The following is a 17,877-nucleotide window of genomic DNA, read 5'->3' as shown; positions in this document are numbered from 1 at the left end:
TTATTGGCCAGAACTACCTTTGCTTATTGATAGCTGGGTTTTCTATGTAATTATATAATAATTTATTTCCATCAGGGAAGTTTTAAGTCTTGGTTAGCGATTCAGTGCCAGTCTTTGCTGATAACAACAGCTACAAAGGAATGAAAATTGTGTCTAAGCTTCTAGTACAGAAAAGACTTTTGGGGGAGTTCCCTGGCAGTCCAGTGGTTAGGACTCGGTACCGTGGCCCTGGGTTCAATCCCTGGTTGGGGGACTATCACGCAAGCTGCATGGCACGGCCCCCCAAAAAGAAAAAGAAAAGACAAGACTTTTGGTCAAATTTTATGTTTTGAGTAGTTACAAACACAACATGTATATGTGTTTAAACTTACATATGTAAATGTATATGTATATATACACATACAAATGCATATATATACACACACACAGTCACCAATATATGTAGTGATCACCATTATCTTACAATAAGAGGAACGTACTTCTCTGCCTGTTCATTTTACATAATTTGATTTTTACCATCCTCCTGTCTTCTGTGTTTTGTTTAGTGCTTATTAACATTAACTTTGGTCTTTGTATTAGTTTCCTGTGGCTGCTGTAACGAATTACCCCAAACTTAGTAGCTTAAAATGACAGAAACTTATTCTCTTACAGTTGTGGAGGCCAGAAGTCCAAAATCAGTTTCACTGAGTCAAAATCCAGGTGTCCGCAGATTCTAGGGAGAATTTGTTCCTTGACTCTTGAAGCTTTTGGTGTCTGCTGGCATTCCTTTGCTTGTGACCACATCAGACCCATCTCTGCCTCCATCTTCACATCACTTCTTCCATATGTCTGATCTTCCTCTACCTCTCTTATAAAAACACTTGTGATGGCATTTAGTGCCCGTCTGGATAATCCAGGATTATCTCCTCATCTCAAGATCCTCAACTTAATCACACATGCAAAGGCCCTTTCTCCTTATAAAGTAACGTTTCAGGGATTAAGACCTGATATCTTTGGGTGGCCATTATTCAGCCTACTACAGTCCTCATAGCAGGTCATTGAAAGGATCTTTGGGTTGATTTGATGAAGGGTTTTGATAAAGACAGAAAAACTGAACGTAATGTTTAGTCCAACTGCTGGAGCAGTTGAAATATCCTGCTTAAGAGACTAAAATCAATCTGCAACTAATAGGGGTTTGGACTTGATGGAAAATGAAGATTATGTACTCTTATTTTAAATCTGTTACAGCAAGTATTTTGCATCCTTGGTCACTTTATGCAGGGCAATAATGTCTACCACACTTGGCAAGGAGTAAAAATAAGCATGTTCATGGCTTTGTATTTTTTCATAACTTCAACTGCAGATATACTATCTGTTTTTGCATTGTGATTAACTCTATCTTGACCCCTTTAGCCACTCTGCACTAACCAAATTTAGAAGTCCTCCTCTTAGTAGAATAAAGAGTAATGTTTCAAGCTGATTTCTCTGGCTAGAGGTATAGACCTTCTAGAAACAAGGACAAAACAGAGGTGATAATGCTGTAAGGAAACCGGGCTGTTAGCAAGAGAGTGTTTTTATCTCTAGGTCACTATTAGTAAATATCATAAAATATTTGTAATTTATATCTGTAAATCACAGTCATTATTTCCCTTTAAGGGAGAAATGATGTCATTAAACTTTCATTGGATGGGTTAGAACTGGTCCTGGCTTTGCCATAATTTCACTGAGTAGTATAGGGATGTGCTTTTCTGTATTTTCCTTAAAGGAACATTCTATGCAGATATGTGAAATGTAAAATAGGCTGTGTGCTTCTCTGAAAAAGAAGTCAAAATAGATACTTACTGAAATTGCTAGGTAGAGATAAGGAATGAACACAAAATTAACATATTTAATATTAATATTTATTATCAATTGTTACCTAGAGTACCTGAAACAAATTGGTCTGTTGACAGGTTTGAATTTGTACTCTAAATTAACTTAGGAAGCCTTCCTGGAAGAAGAGACATTTGAGAAAAGACTAAATAACTATAGTTTTCAAATGTTATGGGTGAAGAAGAGACTCATGTAAATAGGAAAAAAGGATTTTAGGGGGACTAGGAATAGAGAGTCTTCTTACAAGGAGTGATAAAAGTGATCAGGCATGCAAGGACCAGTTGAAGAAATAACTCTTTATTAAGAAGACGGATAGAAGGTAAGGAATGTGTCTGCTCAGTAATTTCCAAATTCAGACTTATAGGTTCTAATATTTTTGTGTACGTACTTAATATAAAGCCTACATTATTAAAAAACGATTTGAGTAACAGCACTTAAATCAAGTTATGAAATACAGTCTCTTAAGATAATGAAAATAATGTTGTAAATATACTTATCAGCAGATCAGAAAATCTCCTTTCCAAGTAATCCTCTTGTCTTAGGTCTGGCAATTTTTAATAATAGGGGCCTGTTTTCCTGTTGGAACACTTAGTGAATTTGGTATTAAGACTTTAGCCTGTTTTTCTTTTCTTTTTTTCCCCTTTCTTTGGCAGCTTAGTCAAACCATGAAAGAAGCACGTCAACGGCTGGCATCATTTAAAACTGTGAATAAAAAAAATGCATCGGTGTTTCCAGATGATCGAAAGAAAAATTTTCCCACCCAAGAGGTAAATTAAATTCTAATGAGCTGTTTCTAAAAATACAGATTAAAAAATAGGATAAAGATTAATTTACATCTCTACATTATTTAGACCTGAAAAATAATTGGAAATAACCTTAATTATCCAAAAGTAGGGAGCGGTTTAAAAGTTATGATATATTCGTTTATAGCTATTATCAAAAATATCATGCTTTCAAAGGGTATCTGAAGACTAGGGAAAGTGTCTGTGATATAAAGTTAAGTGGAAAAAGTAGGATATAAAATTAGATACAATGTAAGCTCAATTAAAAAAATTCATTCCATAAATATTTATGGGATGTGTACGATTGCCAGGCATTGTTCTAGAAGCAGGACTTAACAGTGGTGAAAAGGTAGACAAGGAGCTCCTGTGTTAGTAGGGAAGCATATAATAAATAAGCAAATAAATGCAAAATATAATTTCAAATGATAAATGCTATGAAAAAAATAAAGCAAAATATCGAGATGGGGAGAGAATGCTATGAGCACAGAGAAAGGCCTGGAAAGAAATGGACCAAGAGGTTAATACTGATTATTTCTGGATAGTGTTATTACAGGTGATTTTTATTTTTTTCTCTTGGTTTTCTTTACTGTAGAAATTTTCCATAATGTATATATTTTATTTTTTAATCAGGAAGAAGTCAATACCATTATTTTTCAAAAAGAAAGAAATTCTTTTGATTCAAAATATAGAATAAGTTTAGCGTGAATAATTGGAACCTAAATATGGAGTTAGACTTAAAAGAATATTTAAAGCTATGCTTGTAAAATTGCATTGTTTTGGTGCCTACTTATTTCCATGTTCACAAATTTGGATGTTAAACCCATGTATTTTCCTGTGTTTACTTAATTTTAGCATTAATTTCAAGTTTTGATAGGCAGCATCAGTAAAATGGCTCATTAATTAGTCTTTTTTTACTCTTTGTTTTTGGTACCATTAAGAACTCTGTCTCTTGCTTAGTTCTTTCTCAGTTTTGCTTCCTAATTGGTATTTTTTTACATTTTCCTAGATTACATATATGTTTATATTTTATTTTTGTATTTTTTCCTTAAGTATCTCTGTGCAACCATCAAAGACATTTGTCTCTTATATGTTTGCAGTTGGTAGAATACTAAGCTATAATACCTTCCTCTTCAGCGATAATTAAGAAATTTATAGTTAAATATAAAAAACAAGTGGGCATGGGTGTGCCTACATATGGCATTCCATCTTAGATGCATTAAGTATGGTTACCTTTTTCTAGGATTGCCTTGTTGTGACTTAAGACTCTTTTGAAACTAAATTCTTGACTTAGTTTCTTGACAATTTTCATACCTCTACCACGGATTTGGCAGTACTATAGTTTGGTCCATAAGACTGACTTCCCGGTACTGCTCAAAGGAGATGATTGGACACATTTTATTTAAACCAGGAAAAAAATAGGGTTATCAGAACCTAGAGACTGATACTTCACATTGTGTGGAGCATGTTCAAATCTTTCAACTGATGTTTTTCCCAGAAAGAGTACTGTTCCTAGGCCTGACTGAAATAATTCTCCAGTAGAAGGGAGGAGGATTAAGTCTGAGATGACATCCTTGTGTAAACCAGTTTGATACGTCAAAGGTGCCATTTAAGTGTAATTCATTATGATGTTGATGGTGAATTCAGGCTAGCTGCTTGCTTCCAAAGAATGCATGTGTGTTTTTCAGGTAAAACATCACAAACAAATCTACTCCATATAATTGAGAATGATCTAAGAAATTAGTGAAACTTTTCTTATCAAGTACGTAGTCTTTCCCTCAAATCTGAACAGTTTTCTATCCATTCAGTTGTGTGAAGGAGGAAGCTGCCAGTCAGAAAGGAGAACAATCTATAACCCAGTTGAACTCTGGTTTCGTATTCTTGTTAGACTTATTTTGACTGACATCTGGTTGTTCCAGATTTAGAGATAAACGTAGAAGAGATATATTTGCCTTGCCCACTGTTAGATCACCAAGACAAAATTGTAAGCCTTCTGAAATTGTTACTGGCTAGGATAGGGGCAAATTATCATTTATAAAGTTAAAATATTCTCCTACCAGGATCAACTCCGTGCTTTGTGACCACCTAGAGGGGTGGGATAGGGAGGGCGGGAGGGAGACGCAAGAGGGAGTGGATACGGGGATATATGTATATGTATAGCTGATTCACTTTGTTATACAGCAGAAACTAACACAACAGTGTAAAGCAATTATACTCCAATAAAGATGTTAAAAAAAAAACTCTCCTACCAGGAATTTCACTTCCATGTGTTTGATATGTAAGTGACTTGTTTGTATACTTGAAATAGAACTCAATATTCTGTATTAGACTACCATAACCTGCTAGGATTGCTCCAGATCTTTCACAAAAACTCAGCTTAGTGTCATGAGCATATTGCTTTCTCTAGACCATTTATATTTGTATTAATTTTTCTTCTTTTTCAGAAAGCACTTTGTAGGAAACCATCATTCACCAGGATAAATATAGGGATAAGAGGAGAAATGCCCTTTGAGGTCCATCAGGGTCTTTTTTTTTTTTTTCTTTTTTTGTGGTACGCGGGCCTCTCACTGCTGTGGCCTCTCCCGTTGCGGAGCACAGGCTCCGGACGCGCAGGCTCCGGACGCGCAGGCTCAGCGGCCACGGCTCACGGGCCCAGCCGCTCCACGGTATGTGGGATCCTCCTGGACCGGGGCACAAACCCGTGTCCCCTGCATCGGCAGGCAGACTCTCAACCACTGCACCACCAGGGAAGCCCCATCAAGGTCTTTTAACTCTTGTAGATTACCAGAAATTTATGGAAGATCAGGTAGGGAAATGTAAAGAGTAGAGGAAAAAAGATGCCTTGTTAGAACTATCCACAGCTAATTAAGGATGAGTTTAAGTATTAAGATTATAATGCCCAATAGTTATTTTTTTCTAACAGTTCTATTAAGCTTTAATTCACATACCACACAATTCACCCACTTAAAGTGTACAATTCAGAGGTTTTTGGTATATTCACAGGGTTGTGCAACTGTCACCACAATCTAATTTAGAAGATTTTCTTCACCCCTGAAAGAAACCCCATACCTGTTAACTGTCACTCCCCAGTCCCTCCCTGTCCCTACCCCCAGTACTAAGCAACCACTAAACTACTTTCTGTCTCTGTAGATTTGCTTATTCTGGGCATTTCATATAAATGGAATAATATAATATGGCGTCTTTTGTGACTGGCTTCTTTCACTTTGCATAATGTATTCAAAGTTCGTCCACATTGTAGCATGTATCAGTACATCAGTATGTCACACTTAGTTCAGCAGTTGATAGACATTTGTGTTGTTTCCATTTCTTAGCTTTTATGAATAATTGTGCTATAAGCAGTTTTTACATGTTTTTGTACGGACATTCATTTCTCTGGTTGTGGAATTTCTGGGTCATGTTAACTCTATGTTTAATATTTTGAGGAACTGCCAAGGTGGGTTTTTTTAATTTTTTTTTTTTTTTTCTTTGCGGTATGCGGGCCTCTCACTGCTGTGGCCTCTCCCGCCGTGGAGCACAGGCTCCGGACACGCAGGCCCAGCGGCCATGGCTCACGGGCCCAGCCGGTCCGCGGCATGTGGGATCTTCCAGGACCGGGGCATGAACCCGTGTCCCCTGCATCGGCAGGCGGACTCTCAACCACTGCGCCACCAGGGAAGCCCCGGTTTTTTTTAATTTTTAAAAAATTAATTAATTTTAAAATTAATTTTGGCTGTGTTGGATCGTCATCATCGTACTTGGGCTTTTCTCTAGTTGCGGTGAGCGGGGGCTACTCTTTGTTGCGGTGTGCAGGCTTCTCATTGCGGTGGTTTCTCTTGTTGCGGAGCACAGGCTCTAGGCACGCGGACTTCAGTAGCTGTGGCTCACGGGCTCTAGAGCACAGGCTCAATAGTTGTGGTGCACAGGCTTAGTTGCTCCACGGCATGTGGGATCTTCCCAGATCAGGGATCGAACCTCTGTCTCCTGCATTGGCAGGCAGATTCTTATCCACTGTGCCACCAGGGAAGCCCCTGCCAAGGTGTTTTCCATCAACAATGTATGAGGGTTCCATTTTCTCCACATTGTCTTCAAAACTTGTTATTGCCCATCTTTTTTACAGCCACCTTAGTGGGTGTGAAGTGGGATCTCTCCATACTTTTGATTTGTATTTTCCCAGTGACTGATCATCTTGAATATCTTTTCATGTGCTTATTGCCCATTTATATATCTCTCGTGGAGAAAATCTGTATTCAAATGTAGTGCCATTTTTAAATTGAGTTGTCTTTTTATTATCAAGTTATAAGAATTCTTTATATGAATACAAGTCTCTTATCAGATACTTGATTGCAAGTATTTTCTCCCATTCTCTGGGTTGTCATTTAACTTTCTTAATGCTATCATTTGCAGCACAAAATTTTTAGTTTTGGTATAGTCTAATTTATCTGTTTTTCTTTTGCTGCTGTGCTTTTGGTGCAGTATCTATTAAGCCATTGCTTAATCCTATGTCTTCTAAGAATTTTATAATTTTATCTCTCATATTTAGGTCTTTAATCCATTTTGAGTTAATTTTTATATATGGTGTGAGGAAGAGTGCTAACTTAATGCTTTTGCATGCATTCTTGTTTCTACCTGTAACAGATACATTTGGTTGGTTTTTTTTTTTTCTTTTCCATTTTTGTTTGTGTGTTCTTTAGGAACCTGACACTGAGGAATCTTCATCTATTATGATAGATAAGAAAGGGAAAAAGAATTTGTCTTGGGGGGACCAGCAGGATCTCCTTTTTGAAGACAAGGATATACCTTTCAGCACAGTTCAGGTAAAGCAGAGTGAAAGGAGATAGTATAATAAAAATTAAAGTAATTATGATTTGGACTAGAGATGCCAGTATTCTTGTACTGGTTTGAGACTGTAGATTTAGGTTCTATTGAGTTGAGCAAAGACTGTAATTTTGCATTTTATTTTAGTAATTTGTTTGACTACCGTATCCTTTTAAGATTATTTTAGGAATCTCGCAGAAAACCCAGTGTTGCTGCTGCTTGGCATTCTATATTTGATGTTTATGTTCACTTTTAGAAAGTACAATTCAAAAATCCATTATTTGCTGTGATGGAAGAGGAAGAGGTAAGGCAGTTACACCAGGATGTTCTGCCAGAAGCCCAGGATTATCTTCCAGAAGCCCCAGGTGACCTGCTGCAAACCCAGGGTGATTTGACAGGCGTCTGCAGTGTTGAGCTGGAAGCCCAGAGTGTTGAGCTGAGGCTCGGTACCCAGGATATCAAGCTGGAAGGCCAAGCTGTTGAGCCCAAAGCCCAGGCTGTTAAGACCAAAACTCAGAGTGTTATGCTGAAAGATCAGAGTGTTGAACTAGAAGATGGGAATATTGTTTTGGAAGTCCAAGATTTTCTACTCCAAAACCAGGCTTTTCTACCCACAGACCAGCATATTCTTCCCAAAGACCAGAATGTTCTACCCAAATGCCAGGACCAGGATTTTCTACCCACAGACCAGCATGTTCTTCTCAAAGACCAGAATGTTCAACCCAAATGCCAGGACCAGGATTTTCTACCCAGAGATCAGGTAAAATAGAGTGGAAAGGAGATATAACAAAAAGAAATAAGCTCTTTAAGGCTTGTAGTGGGATTTGCAAGGACTATATTGCAGCTGATTTGGAGAGCCATAGTTGGAACAAAATAGTTCACTGATTGATTTATCAAATAAATGTCCAGGGTTCTTATTAAGTGTTAAAATATTGTCAGCAGCATATTACCCCTGTCTGGACAATTTGCTTTTTAAACAATTTTCTTCATTAGGGAAAGTATTTCTTGCAGCCGTCATCTGTTTTGAGAGCTGAAAGATGGGAAAAAAGAGTGGCCCACAAGTGTCCAACAGTATTTTTTACGCAGGTTCCAAGGTCAGCCCTCCACCAGAGATCAGGTAGACCAAGAGGAAGAAGAAAGGGATCAACAGGAAGTAAATTACTTAGGGTTGTGGCTGGGTTTATGGGGAATAGAGTATAGTGTGTTAATTTATTCTATAAGATGTTCAATTAAACTCTGACCTCAGTTAACTCCTGAATTCTCAGTGCAACCTAAAGTATTATTGATTAACCTGTCTTTCTTAACTGAACAATTGCTATTTTATATTTGTTCTTTTTTAGAAAGCAAATTTGAAGCCACCAGCATCAGTTTTGATAGGTAGGAGTCGGGAAGAGGTGCTTCCTCTGGATGTCCATCAAGATCTTCTACACAGGCATCAAGATCAGGCCTTCATCAACGGCAAGGTAGAGCAGAAAAAGGAGAGGGACCATCAGGAACTGCATTGTTTGGGTTTAGTTTGGAACTTTCCAAGATTGTTCTTAGCTAGATTTCAAAAAGTATGGTTTTCTGTTTTATTCCATAATGTTTCACATTATCTGGAGTTGAAAAAATTACTGTAAGGCTCCCAATAGAGCCTAGAATATTATTGCTGTCATGTTACTCCCACTGAACAATTTACACTTTATGTTTTCTTCTCTCTTAGAAGGTACGCTTCAAGGAGTCATATTGTGATATGACAAATGAGAAAGGGAGAGAAGACTTTTCTCTGGCAGGTTATCAGTATCTGCCTCCTAAACTTCAGGACCAGGCCTTCATCAGAGATCAGGTAGAGCACAATCAGAAAGAGACAGAGAGGAAATAAAGTAGCTGGATTTCATACATTTTCAACAACTGGTAATGTGAAATGTAGAATCAGATCCTTGTTCAGTGAACTGTATCAGTCAGATCAGTTCTGTCATTCAGAAGGATGATAAATCACATTCATATTCTTATTGTGGAATCAGACTATTCTAATTTACTAAGATTATGCTATAACTTTTGCTGAAGCCCACATTATTACCACAAGCATACTGCCCTTACGTGAATATTATAGGAAGAATTAGCAGATCCTAAATTACTTAAAATTTGGGGGGGGTTGTCAGACTATTCTGTACATGTTTGGGGATTAAAAATTAAGATCTCTAGAGTTGGGGTAAAAGTATAACATCCTCGTTCAAACCAAAATGTATCAGAATAGCCTCATCTGGTGCCATTTCCCTGGAGTTCTCACTGAAGCCTAGAGTATTAAGGTTAGCATGTTGCCCTGGTTAGACGACTTGTTTTCTGTTTTTGTTGTTTCTTTTGAACATGTTTCTGAAGCAACTGTCATCTTTTATGAGAGAAGAGAGAGAGAGAGAGATGAATTGACTCTGGGGTGTCATCAGAATGTTAAACCTAAAATGCAAGACCAAGCCTCCCCTAGAGAACAGGTAGAGCAGAATACAGTGAGAGCGCTGTCTACTTTCTAAAAGAGTAACAGATGAAATTTCTTAAGATTTGGGCTGGAGCTTGCCAAGCTAGCTAGTATGTAGACTACATAGAATTAAAGCTTCTAGAGTTAGGCTAAGAGTATGATGTCTTCATTTATTTCAGAATGTGCCAGATCTAAAGAGACCAGGTGAGGAAGCATACCTCTGTCATTTGGGTTAAATAAGAGATAGGTTTTATATAAAGTTGATTGGTTATCCGTAAATTGTTCTTCTTAAACTCAAGTCCTTCAGCAAATTTGCCTTTTGACATTTAGTCTTATACATACTGAAGGAATTCTACTCTTGGCCATCTGAAGCAGTACACCAAAGCCAGACATCAAATTTGCAAACCAGTTATGATGAAGGAAAAAACAAGCTGTTTGCCACTCAAAACATCCTAGACTTCACCACTTCTAGTATTTATGCATGGAGTTATTGGGGACATCGAGTAGGAGTACTTTGGGAAATGACACAGCTTTTTTCCTGGCTTTACCTGAGAAAATGCTAGCAACATTATAAAAATATTGCCTTGTTGCCTTATCTTCTTCGAAATGTGTTGTTGAATAAAGAGTTGCCCCATGCAAAAAATGCAAAAGAAAAAAAGTGCCAGAATAATCTGGGATTTGCTTCAAAATACTCCAGGAAAGAAAGTGGGAGAAGAGATGGATGAAAAAACATGATGTTGCTGGGAGGGACAAATTGGGAAATTGGGATTGACATGTCACACTACTATATATAAAATAGATAACTAATAAGGACCTACTGTATAGCACAGGGAACTCTACTCAATATTCTGTAATGGCCTATAGGAAAAGAATCTAAACAAGAGTGGATGTATGTATAACTGACTCACTTTGCTGTACACCTGAAACTAATACAACCTTGTAAAACCAACCATACTCCAATAAAAATTAAGAGAAAAAACAAAAACAAAAAACATGATGTTGCTAATTGTCAGTGCTGGGTGATAGGTATCTTGGGACTTATTATACTAATTTTTTCCCCACTTTTATGTATGTTTGGAAATTTTATATTAAACACACACATGCACACCTCTAATTGTTATATTACCCTCCCCTGGTATCATTATTTCAGAGTTGTCACTGAAGTGTACAGTATTGTCACTAACCTATAATTTTTGCTTAGACAATTAGTTTTGTGTTTTGTTATTCCTTTAGAACAAGTGTATCAAGCAGCCCTCATCTTTTGAGAAATGGGAGGTTGAAAGACGAGTTGCTTCTGAAGTGTCATCGGTATGTTTCACTTGGTATTCAAGACCTAGCCTCTCCCAGAGAATAAGTAAAGCAGAATATAGGGAGAAGTAAGTAACAGAGAGTAAATTCCTTAGGTTTTGGTTCAAGATTGACAGGGCAAAGTAGTAACTGTTTCAGGGGTTTAGTGTTAAGGTCAATAACAATGGGCAAAGATATAATGTCCTCCTGTTCTGTGACCATTCTGCCCTGTTAAATCTACTTCTGGCCTCTTCACTAAAGCTTTTACTATTGCCCTGGCATGACGCTACTGCTTGGACAATTGATGTTCAGTGTTTGTTTTCTTTTAGCCCAGGAACTGTGGGCAGGCCTCACATAATATGACAGATGAGAGATGGAGAAAGGAGTTATTTCTGGAGCACCATGAATATGTTTTACATGAAATCCAGGATCCAGGCTCCACCAGAGAGCAGGTAGAGCAGAGTATAGTAAAGTGTAAGCAGCAGAAAGTCAGTTAGTTAGAGTTTGATATAGACTTGCCAGAGCTATGCTACCAACAACAACGATGATGATGATAGTGTTATCTCTTATTAATATTATCAATAATGTTATTAATATTATTAAGACTAACAGCTTAAATTCATTAAGCATTTACCATAGCCAAAATGGTTCTAAAACTTTGTATCCATTGTCTCATTTAACTCTCACAATTACCCTGGGAGATGGATACTATTATTATCCTTGTTTTATGGATGGAGAAACTTAGGATTGCTTCGCAGATACAGTTAAGATCCATAGTAGTGGCGAGAAGTGTAATGTCTACTTTTATGCCATAATATATTAGACTATTCTGACCTATTTAGATTACATCAGGGGTATCGCTGCAGCCTAAAGTATTTTTACTACCATTACGTCACTGCTCACGCCATTTGGTGAATGCATTTGTATCTTTTAGAGCTTACGCTCCATACGGCAACCATCTGCTAGAACAGCTGAAAGATGGCAAGCAGGTTTGCTTCCGGCTGGCCGTCAGCATCTTCCACCCAAGCACCAGAGAGAGGCTCCCAGCAGCAGACAGGTAAACCAAACTGTAGAGCATAAGCCCTGGAGTTTAGATAGGGTTGTGGGTCCTACTGAGCTGGGAGCAGTAAGGCTCAGCAAAAAGCCGATGCTGGGTTTATTTCATAGTGTGTAAAACCTAAGATTACTCACCGAAGCCTAGGGTATTGTCAGAAGCGCTTGTTACCTATTGGAAAAACTGTATTTTTTACATGTATGTTCTTTTATTAAAGGTGTATTTCTGGTGGCCCTAGTCTTCTATGGTATGAGAGGGAAAGAAATAAGTGGTTTCTGGGGGGAGGGGGAGGGAGGATCTTTCACCAACAACCAGGACTAGATCTCCATCAGTAACCTGGTAGAGCGTAAGGTAGGATCACCAAGAAAGAAACTATTCAGAATCTGGGCTGGAGCTTGTTAGGGTTATATTGCCTAAGTTTTGGGGTATTGATTTAAGATCTATAGTTTTTCAAGAAAATGTCACAGTACGCTGGCCTACTAAGATTTTTCTATGACTTAACTGAAGTCTAGTTTATTCCCGCTAGAATTTTACCATTGTCTGGATAATTTCTGACTTGTGGTTTCATGTTATTTTAAAGACAGAGCCTTCAGGCAACCAGTGTTGTTAGAATATATGAAAGAGATAAAGAGAAATTTCCTCTTGGCTCTTTTAAGAGAGCAGAAAGAAAAGGAGGCATAAAGGCAGAATTATGGATTTGGGCTGAGGTTTTTAGGACTAAACTGCGGGTCCTTTGTTATTTTTGGTTTGGGTCTCTTAAGATTGGTCTAAGGGAAGGCTGTCATGTTTTCTTCTGCATCGCCGTTTACATATCCTGAACTATGCCAGGCCCTTTTCTACTTCAGCTCTTTTGCTTTTTTTACCCCTCTGCTTGGATAGTCTTCTCTTTTTTCTTCACAAAGCTGGTCCCTTCTCATCCTTCACGTTTCAGCTTAAATGTCACCTTTTTAGAAAAGACTGCTCTGACCACCTTATCAAGATTAACGTTATTAATATTATTAAGACTAACAGCTTAAATTCATTAAGCATTTACCATAGCCAAAATGGTTCTAAAACTTTGTATCCATTGTCTCATTTAACTCTCACAATTACCCTGGGAGATGGATACTATTATTATCCTTGTGTTATGGCTGGAGAAACTTAGGATTGCTTCGCAGATACAGTTAAGATCCATAGTAGTGGCAAGAAGTGTAATGTCTACTTCTATGCCGTAATATATTAGACTATTCTGACCTATTTAGATTACATCAGGGGTATCGCTGCAGCCTAAAGTATTTTTACTACCATTACGTCACTGCTCACGCCATTTGGTGAATGCATTTGTATCTTTTAGAGCTTATGCTCCATACGGCAACCCTCTTCTGTCTTTCCTCTGTCCCTGCATTCTGTTTGTTTCCTTCTCCATAAACAAGACAGTTTGTAATTATTTACTTATTTACATGACTTCCACTAGTCTATAAGCTTTATGAGGAGAGGCACCACACTTGTTTTGTTTACCGGAGTGTGGACGGCATTTAACATGGTGCCTGGTACCTGCTGGTTTCTTGCTAAATTTGTTTAGAAAGAATTAGTCAATCAAACACTTATTGAGCACCTGTTTGATGTTAGCCATTGTTTAGGTTCTAAATATCAAAGCTATAACTATGAACAAGACAGAGCACTCAAATTTCAGACAGTCTAAAGAAGAGAGACTGACAAATAAGCGATAATTCTGAAGCAACATGATTAGTGGTAGAGGATGCATAGGGCATTAGCTGAGCACAGAAGAGGGGTGCCTAATCCTGACTGTTTAATTGAGGGTGCAGCTTTGGTAGTCAGAACCTCTTCTTCTTGTCCTTCTGCCATACCAGCCCTGAAAATCCTCAACCCTGGATCAGTCCTTTCACCTTTTAGGCTCCCAAATAATCCAGCCTTATTGGAAAAAAGCTCTTTAATGGTGTAGGTTTATACACATTCATCCTTACGGTTTATAGGCACAGCTGGGTCCCCAGTGCTGCCTAGCTTTTTCCTTACTTGCCACTTGTCCGCTCCCTCACCTATGGCCCACACTGATCATTCTAACCCTTAAATACTCCTTAAAGTTCCTGCTGCACCCCCATACTCTCAGACTTTCGATAAAAGAAAAAGTAGAAGCCATCATGCAATAACTCCCTTGACCATTTACTTTTTTGCCATTCTTACCTGTTCCTACTAATCTCAGAGGAAGAGATGTCTTTCTTTGGATCCATATTCTGGATTCTCTTGCCATCTTTTCTTCTGGGTCCAATTTTGAATATTATATTGTGAGACAGGTTTCTATTAAAATCCTCTGAATAATGTTGCATATTTTTGTTTGTTTTGGCAAGCAGTCAACCTGGTTAAATTCAGATTATACGTTCTTTCTCATCTTCTGTGAACAGTGGCTCCAATGTTAGTTCAGGTCTCAAAGCCTTCATTATACTTCTTTAAGTCCATCCCATGCATGCACAGCTCAGGGGTAATTCTGGGATGTGTGCCAGTTCATACACAGAATTAAGGAATCCACTTTTCTAACTCATGCATCTTTTTTTTTTTGCGGTATGCGGGCTTCTCACTGTTGTGGCCTCTCCCATTGCGGAGCACAGGCTCCGGACACGCAGGCTCATCGGCCATGGCTCACGGGCCCAGCCACTCCGCGGCATGTGGGATCTTCCTGGACCGGGGCACGAACCCTTGTCTCCCGCATTGGCAGGCGGACTCCCAACCACTGTGCCACCAGGGAAGCCCTGATGCATTTTTTAAAATTAATTTTTATTGGAGTATAGTTGATTTATAATGTATTTTATAATGTATTAGTTTCTGCTGTACAGCAAAGTGAATCAGTTATACATATACACATATCTACTCTTTTTTTAGATTCTGTTCCCATACAGGTCATTACAGAGTATTGAGTAGAGTTCTGAACTCACTCCTCTTGAGGATACCCACCCCATATACTCTCCAGATACCAGGGGCCACATTTCCTGGAATTTTTAGTTACAATCAGTGAGAGAGAGAGGCTCAGAGTGGGCTTACTCCTTGGCCAGTGCTGGAAGTCCAGTTTTTCTTACTTTTTTGAAAGCAGAAAATTTCATTTTTATTATAGCAAAAGTAAATACAAATAAACAAAAAGAAAAAAACCCCCAAATTCCAGAGATAACCACCATTAGCCTATTGCTATGTATTGTTTTCAGATTTTCTCTATAAAAAATAACTTTAAAAATAACAGCCTTATTGAAATATACAATCAATTCTCTTTATTCATAGTAGTTATGTTCTATAAAGTTGCCATAAACACTGAATTTTAGTGACTACTGAACCATTCATTGCTCAACTGTTTTGTGTGAATTTCTGTTTGAAGACACCTTATTTAATGTGTGTTGTTGATTCATTAACATTGTAGTCAGGGCCAGTGTCACTATAGCTTGTGCCTGAACGAAGCTTATCTAATATATGTAAATATTTTCTCCATAAGGCACATCACAGCCTTCTTATGCTTAAGAACACTAGGTAGTGCTTCAGCACTGTGCTTGAGGGATGTTTTAAACAGCAAAATCAACAGAAAAAGCACAAAAATGCAAAAACCTTTGCACCAAATGTACCTTGAAAAGGATACTTGTTTACAGTATGAAGGCCCAAAGGCAGAGCATCACCGTGTTCGACCTCAGCTTGCAATGTGTAAAACTGACGATTCAGATTTTTCACAGCTCTGTGCATGTCTGCAAGTGACCACAAAAGCACTGCGAGTATTCATTTTGTGATAACAAATACATTTTAACGAATAGGCAAATTCACAAATAATACAGGAGTGTTCAAATAATGAGGATTGACTACTTTATATACCATACAAGTAACCCATTTAAAGTGTACAATTCAGTGTTTTTACTATATTCAAAGGGTTGTGCAGACTTTGCCACAATCGGTTTTAGAATATTTTCATTACTCCCCAAAAGTCATACATACACCCATTAGCAGCCACTCGCTCCCTTTTTCCCCTCACCCCCATCCCCAGCCCTAGGCAACCACTAATCTACTTTCTGTCTCTATAGATTTGCCTGTTCTGGACATATTATATAAATGGGATCGTGGAATGGCCTTTTGTCACTGACTTCTTTCACTTAGCATAATGTTTTCAAAGTTCATTGACCTTGTAGCATGTAGTAGTACTTCATTCCTATTCATTGGATAATATTCCATTATATTCATACAGCACGTTTTATTTATCCATTCATCAGCTGATGGACATTTGGATTGTTTCCACTTCTTGACTGTCATGAATAATGCTGCTATGAACATTTGTTTATAAGTTTTTCTGTGATATGTGTTTCCATTTCCCTTGGGTATATACCTAGGAGGGGAATTGCTGAGACTTATGGTAATCATATGCTTAACCTTTGAGGAACTGCCAAACTGGTTTCCAAAGTGGCTGCGCTATTTTTCATTCTCATTGGCAGTATTATGAGGGTTCCAATTTCTCCGCATCCTCACCAATACTTGTCATTGTCTGCCTTTTTAATTATAGTTCTCTTAATGGATGTGAAGTCATATCTCACTGTGGTTTTGGTTTACATTTACTTGATGATTAATGATGAGCATCTCTTCACATGCTTATTGGTCATATGTATATGTTCTTTGGAAAATTATTAAATCCTCTGTGCAACTTGTAATTGGATTATTTATCTTCTAATTATTGAGTTATGTGAGTTCTTAATATATTCTACTGGATTCTTAATCTACTGGATTCTTAATATATTCAAATCTGTTTTGTGATTTGCAGATGTTTTCTCCTATCCTGTGGGTTGTCTTTTCACTTTCTTGGTGGTTTCCTTTCCTTTGCAGCACAGAAATTTTCAACTTTGAAGTCCAGGTTACTTATTTTTTCGTGGCTTGTGCTTTTGGTGTCATATCTAAGAAACCATTGCCTGATCCAAGGTCATGAAGATTTACTGCTGTGTGTTCCTCTAAGAATTTTATATCTCTTGCATTCTGCAAGGTCTTCAATCCACTTTGCATTAATTTTCTTATATGGTGTTCAGTAGAGGTCCAACTTCATTCTTTTTTGCACTTGGATATCCAGTTGACCCAACATCATTTGTTGAAAAGACTCTTTTTACCCGTTGAATTCGCTCATCACTTTTGTCAAAAATTAGTTGATTACGGGCTTCCCTGGTGGCACAGTGGTTGAGAGTCCACCTGCCGATGCAGGGGACACGGGTTCGTGCCCCGGTCCGGGAAGATCCCACATGCTGCGGAGCGGCTGGGCCCATGAGCCATGGCCGCTGAGCCTGCGCCTCCGGAGCCTGTGCTCCGCAACAGGAGAGGCCACAACAGTGAGAGGCCCGTGTACCGCCAAAAAAAAAAAAAAAAAGTTGATTGTAAATTTAAGAGTTTATTTCTGAACTATCAGTTCTATTCCATTGATCTATAAGTCTGTCCTTATGTTAGTACCACACTGTGTTGATCAGTGTAGCTTCGCAGTAAGTTTTGAAATTGGGGAGAGTGAGTTCTCCAACTTGGTTCTTCTGTTTCAAGGTCATCTCAGCTATTCCAGGTCCCTTGCATTTTTGTATGAATTTAAGGATAACCTTGTCAACTTCTACAAAGAAGTCAGCTGAAATTTTGATGTAGATTGCATTAAATCT

At 38.1% G+C, this 17,877-nt stretch overlaps 1 protein-coding gene across 2 annotated transcripts in view; it reads left to right on the top strand.

Moving 5' to 3' along the window:
• The window catches only part of CCDC15 (coiled-coil domain containing 15), a 62,173-nt gene that overhangs the window by 9,804 nt on the left and 34,492 nt on the right, over positions 1-17,877 (top strand). For both annotated transcript variants that reach the window (XM_060017728.1, XM_060017727.1), the window contains exons 5-11: positions 2,505-2,618; positions 7,322-7,444; positions 7,702-8,205; positions 8,786-8,908; positions 9,148-9,270; positions 11,131-11,205; positions 12,119-12,241. In XM_060017728.1, the coding sequence (XP_059873711.1) occupies positions 2,505-2,618; positions 7,322-7,444; positions 7,702-8,205; positions 8,786-8,908; positions 9,148-9,270; positions 11,131-11,205; positions 12,119-12,241 (1,185 nt within the window). The remainder of the gene's footprint in view (positions 1-2,504; positions 2,619-7,321; positions 7,445-7,701; positions 8,206-8,785; positions 8,909-9,147; positions 9,271-11,130; positions 11,206-12,118; positions 12,242-17,877) is intronic.

The sequence above is a fragment of the Delphinus delphis genome, chromosome 8, assembly GCF_949987515.2.
Source record: "Delphinus delphis chromosome 8, mDelDel1.2, whole genome shotgun sequence".
In the NCBI taxonomy this organism is placed as follows: domain Eukaryota; kingdom Metazoa; phylum Chordata; class Mammalia; order Artiodactyla; family Delphinidae; genus Delphinus; species Delphinus delphis.
This window is presented reverse-complemented; position numbering and strand designations above follow the sequence as displayed.